A 6,189-nucleotide genomic window follows, 5' to 3' on the forward strand; every position below is an offset into this window, starting at 1 on the left:
TTTTTTTCTGCGGGAACTCTGACTTTCCTCCTCCACCAAAACCTGGCACTTCCTTAAACGACCATAGCTGTTAATAGGACGTAAAACACAAACAAACCAAGCATTAATCAAATGTTTTTAATGTTATCACAGAGTTCTGTCCCCTTTCGTTACGTGTTGACGGATCCTCCACGAAAAGTCAAGAATGGTGGAAAAGAAAAGGGAGATAAATCAAAGGAAAAAACCAAAGAGGAGGAATATGCTGAAGCTCTGAGAGACGTGAAGATCAGCTGGATACCAAAGTTAGTTACTTATTGTGTCACCAGTTAAAACTAAGGACATATTTCTGTTTGTTCAATGTTTAAATACTTGAAAAAAAAGCTGTACTCAGCTAACACTATTACTATCTTACATCAATAATTGAAAAAGAAAAACTTCGGTAACAATATTTTGAAAATTGTGTAATTGTCATGGATCAGTTGTACAAAACTTGTTAAATTGGTTTGATTCTAATTTTATTGACAGGATAATCTACTGTTTCTTTTTCTTACTATTATGACAAATATTCACTGTATACAGGGAAACTTTCGCCCAGGCAAATTTTTGTCTCCCTACGCTGATGCATTTTAAAAATTTCCCGGTTTACAGTATATAGTGTTTTCTATCATATCAAACATGAGTCCAGCATTCTTGATGTTTGTTTACAGACTTGATTTGGATAATGTCCTGTTTGAGGAGGTGAGCCATGATCATCCTAATCACCTTCCTCTCTACATGGCCAGACTTCAGGCCCTAGACAGCAGCAAGGTCAGTCTGTACCACTGTAATAAAATAATATAAACTTTATTTATTTAACAACAATTATGGAACAAGTTAGCTCAACTTATGTCAATCACTCTTGTTGGCCCAGATGTTAGTGCGTCTTAATGTGGGAGGAAATTGGAGTACTCAGAGAAAACCCACATGGTCGGGCAGGTGACCCTATACCTTTTCATGCCCAATCGGCGAATCGAACCTCGGCCGCCTAATTGGTGAAGGCGAGTGAGCTATCCACTGCGCCACCCGACCACTACGATATACTGTTTATCACCACATTTTCATTAGGATTCAGTTTTTCTATGATTATTGATTAATATTGATTAGTCTGGACGATTTGTGAATTGATTAATAATATTTTTTTCGATGTTTATGTATTTTATTTCTATGAAATGTTTTCAAGAGATTTGACTTAAAGTCTCTCATTGTAGAACAGTCATTTATATCTGAACTCTTTGTTTGTGATTAGAAGTATAAACAGTATATTTCCAGTTAAGATGGACAAACCTATCAATGCAACATTCAGCAAGTTATACAATTAGCTAATGTGAAATCTACAAATCCACAAACCTCTCCAAAAACATGTTTATTAAAGGAACCAAATGTTTTGCTTTACTAAATTTCAAACGAATGCTTATTTTTTTGGAACCAAAATTTCCCCCAAAAAATATTCCAAAAAATATTACTTTGTTGGATGATTATCCTTATTCTTGGGAACCAGATTTCAGTTGTTGGAATCAGTTTTGTGTCATTAACCTAGTGAATTGTTAAAGACCAAACTGAGATGTTTAATTAAATTTTGTTTTCTGTCCTCTTTCAGGAAAAGTCAAAGAAATTGGGAGCAATCATAGACTTATCCAAGTTTATTATCTCCAAAATTGACCAAATGGCTCTGTCGAGCTACTACGGGATGAAGAGTGACACTAGACCTGATGCTAGTACCATCAAAGTGTAAGGACTTTTCTTTAAGGCACCCTCTTCCTCCTTGGCTAGTATAATAGCCAGAGTAATTACTGTAACTGATCTGTTGTTCATGATATAAAGAGGTTACTTTAGATAATAATGAAAATATAGAGTTCATGATTTTACATTTCTAAGTATAGTACTTGGTGTGTTGCCTGTAAAAGACAATGAGCAGGGAATTCGTCTGTGAACTGTTGTAAGTCATTGAGGATGGATAGAGTTCATAAACAATTGTAAGATGATGTCTGTCAGATTGTGACAGAACATGAACAGTTAAATATAAAAGTTATGCTGAATTACAGATGTCAGAAAGCGCGTTGTCTTTCTCAGATCTGCATAGTATATAGTTTTCCATTGTGGAGAAGTTTTGTTGTTCTAAACAAGAAACAGTCATACGGAACATTCTAAACACCTCAATATCTCCCACAATTAATGAGTTTATTGTTTGATGTCCTCCACAGTGAGATGGATAAAGAGAAAGAGATTTTGATTGAAGCATTGGTTAAGATGGGCTGTGCCCAAGCCGACATCTTGCTGGATCAAGGGCAGACAACTGTGGAGCACACTCAATCGGAGGAGGAAGGTGAACAGTTTGTAGAACTACCCACTGTCACGGAGAAAGATCTAGAGGACAATCTGGCTGAAATACAGAAGTGGGCAGATCTGACTGATGCAAAGGTGAGGCAATTTTGATTTACAATTACCAGATTTCTCCCCAGAAAAAAATTGAATGGGTAATGCCAAAGTGTCTATTTTAGTTAAAATTGGGCAGCATTGGAAATGCCTAACCCTTACCATGCCATTTCTTCAAAATTCTAGTTCACTCTGCTGTAGATTGTTGAAGTCAGTAACAAACTGAGACGGAAGTACAATGACCTTTTTTGGTCCTGCTATTATTTTATGTAGTTAATAATCGATTCATGACGTATCAATGCCATTAACAATCAATACCTGAGCTTCATATGCAAATTAGAAATTTGTGGATGGTAAATCATGGTTATACAATCAGAATTTATTTTGATCAACCAATCAAATGCCGTGTTGCATCTTATATTGAATAAGTATGCTTATTTTATGGTTTGTTCTACACATCTACAATGTACAAAAGTTTAAATGCTCTTTGTTTTTAAATTATCTATTTTTAATGATCTTGATAACTGATATTTTTCCAGGTCTCCACTTTCTCTATTCGTCATGCAATTTACCACAAGCAATTTGGTCGTGCCTTGAAATTGTTGCTCAAACAAACAGAAGATAAAAATGCACAAGAAACCGACAAGAAATGTATAGAGGTAACTATATAATTGACAATTATATCATTGAATTTGATAAATTGGGATGCAAATGTATTACTAAAGTAATGAAGGTGTATGTCTTTCTGTCCACCCTTTCATTTTCTGAAATTATCTCTGAATTCAGAAAATCAAAATTTCCAAATATACTACACGGTGATAAAATGCTGTATGTAGATGTAACTTTGGAAATTATCCCTTTCATCACTGTAGACCATAATGGACTCCACTTGAGTTACATAGGGGTGAAAGAGTAAAAACATGCTAACCTAAAGGTCACAGTGATCTGACCCACTAGTGTTTAGTTTGATGTTATACAGTATTTGGTGGATACTCGACATAAATAAAAGGATAGAAATAGAACACTGATAATATAACATTTAAATTACATTGTATGGCCCAAACTGAATTTTCATTGATCATTGTGACTGTTAATTTTGGATATATCCTACATTAATAGCCTCAGTGTTGCATCTAGTTATATCAACTTCACTATTATGGTAGTCTAGTGGTAGGACGCATAGCTCGTGACTGAAGGGTTGTGGGTTCCAGTCACGATACGGCACTGTGTTGTAATTTTGAACGATACTTTACTCCGCTTGTTCCAGTCTACTCATCTGTAAATGAGTACTTGGTTGGGCAGAGCTGGAATTGTTGAATGCTAGCTGGGAGCGCCGAAATGGCAGCAATACCTGTATGTTCAGGAAATTGAAAAAGATATTGTCTTGCATGTGATGATGGATTGTGTATAAGATTGGTAGTAGGTGTGACTGACTTGAGTTATTTATGTGTTTTACAGATGTACACTTCCTTAGGATGGGATCACTGTGCCCGTCACTTCAGCAACTGGTTGCTGGTGAAGTACCCTGCCAACTATCGTCCATTTTGATAAATGCTGATACTTTAGACACCAACCATTAGAAAATCACAGTTCTGGAATAGTTTCAGCCTGAGACTGGTGAATGCTACATATGTGTGATAAGTCTTTAAGAAGTGTAGTCTGAGAATTGACCTCTCAGAACCAGTTATTGCAAACTCAATTGATAACTTGATGTTTTTAAATTTCCGAAAGTATCTGTAAAAATTAAACTTTCTTTCATATTTTAATGTTTTTGGGGATTATATATTGAAGCCAAGAATTTTGGAATCAATTTTTTACATATCATCTACGTTAAAAATACTTCCTAGACCTGAGTGCTGCACATCAATCTAAAAGTAACAGACTGTGACACACTTGTAGATTAATTGGGATTCACATATTATAAACTGTCTAATGACAGTAAATCACCATATAGCAGGGTGTTTTTTCTGGGAATGAATTGTATTTGTTTGACCACTGGACATTTAAGTTGGCAAAAATTTGAATTACAACTGAAAAATGAAATATAGGAAAAATTGTCAACCTTGTTCATCTAGCGTTTTACAGAACGTAAATAAATGTTGATCTTTTAAAAGCTAGAATACAATGGACCTAATTACCATTTCATTTTTTAACATAGTTACCAAATATGTTTATATATATATTGCAAAAAGTAAGAATTAAAGCATCTTGTAGATTACCAAAATTTAAATAAATTACTAATGCATAACAAAATTATTTGATGAGAAATGGCCAAAAAACCCTGCTATATGGTATATCTTACAAGTATATATAATTGTATAAAAAAAAAAATGGAACAAAAATAAGTTTGTTATGAAATACCAAGGTTACATTTGCGTTTACCGGTTGAAACTGTACAGGTGGCTGATAAATTTTCCACAATAAACGAACGCAGTTGGAGTGTTCTATAAGCAGAGCTAAAAATGCACAGTGTCGGAGAATAAATAACAATGTATCTAGAACCTGTTTAATTTGAAATATTAAGTATTATTCTAAAAAGTCACAAAAGGTGAGTGGTCTCTTTATATATTTGATCAACAATCAGAAAAAAATATACAAAACAGGCAGTTTCTCAATACTGGTATTAAATTAGAATTCAGGTTTCCTTATTTTGATAATCAAACATATCTTGAAGTTCACTAAAGAATATTCTCATCCTCCTTCAGCATTTGTATATTCATAATAAGGATTTACAATTATTTAAATTTTATATCTTTTACATGATTGAAAATAAGTTGTTGTTTTTTTGGTGTTTTCTGCTGCCAATGGTCTTAGGTTCAGAGACTTTTTATATTCACCCATCATTTTCAATGAGGGCAGATTTTTTGATTATGTAATGGCATTTACTTTCCATAGTTTTGGGAAGAAGATGTGTTTTTTTCAATGAACACATCACTTTATTTTGACACAAACTAGATTTCTAGCCTACTATTTTAGTGTAATTAATTGCCTTTAATGAAAAATTGGTTTATATTGAACCCCAGACGACTTGTAAAAATAGATAACTGTAAGCAGTATTTTATGTTTAGTAGACAATTATGATTCAGGAAACAGAACAATAACTGCATAATATTAACTCATTCATCCCCGAAATTTCGTAATGAACTATTCCAACCTTTGAATACGAAGAGTTCAAATGTGTCTCCAGGGGTGAATGAGTTAAGCCAGAATAGAAAAAAAAACGGAATCTGTTTAAATGTATATTCACAAGGAATCTCATTTAAACAACTTGCTTTGAATTACTGTAAGTTTCCCAGATTTTGCAGCATTATTTTTGTGGTTATCTGAAGCAATCAGAACTTATCTGGTATGTAGCATTGAATTTGCTGAGTGTTAAGTGTTCTTGAAACAGCATATTCACATTACCACAAAATTTGAATATGACCGCACAAATTATCCTGTATACAACAGTATTCATCGCTTTGAAAAAATCAGTGGTATGTTTTTCCAACAATTTTACTTTTAATCCTGACAGATAATACTTTTAATGGATAATGAAAGAAATAACCACCTTGTCAAAACCTATCAATGATCTCTTAAGTCACGTGGGACCAAGGTTTTGTCGCTGTGGTTATCTAGGAGTAGATTACGTAACATGTCTCACCTGGGTGTAACACTGAAACAGCCAGATGAACGAAGGAATGTAAGTCTGTTCTGCATAAAATATTTGCCTTTTATTTCTATCTCAAATATGCATGCGGTCAGATTTGGTTCATGTTAAAACAAGGTAATAAAAATATGTTCAAAGAGTGAGGCTTA

At 33.8% G+C, this 6,189-nt stretch overlaps 1 protein-coding gene across 1 annotated transcript in view; it reads left to right on the top strand.

Moving 5' to 3' along the window:
* LOC110462454 (tripeptidyl-peptidase 2-like) overlaps positions 1-4,154 on the top strand; it is a 26,397-nt gene extending 22,243 nt beyond the window's left edge. The window contains 6 exon segments of the mRNA XM_021516406.1: positions 78-281; positions 687-786; positions 1,616-1,746; positions 2,220-2,436; positions 2,931-3,050; positions 3,850-4,154. Coding sequence (XP_021372081.1) covers positions 78-281; positions 687-786; positions 1,616-1,746; positions 2,220-2,436; positions 2,931-3,050; positions 3,850-3,939 — 862 coding nt within the window. The 3' untranslated portion in view covers positions 3,940-4,154.
* Positions 4,155-6,189: the final 2,035 nt, after the last annotated feature.

Source organism: Mizuhopecten yessoensis, unplaced genomic scaffold (genome assembly GCF_002113885.1).
Source record: "Mizuhopecten yessoensis strain PY_sf001 unplaced genomic scaffold, ASM211388v2 scaffold10797, whole genome shotgun sequence".
In the NCBI taxonomy this organism is placed as follows: Eukaryota; Metazoa; Mollusca; class Bivalvia; order Pectinida; family Pectinidae; genus Mizuhopecten; species Mizuhopecten yessoensis.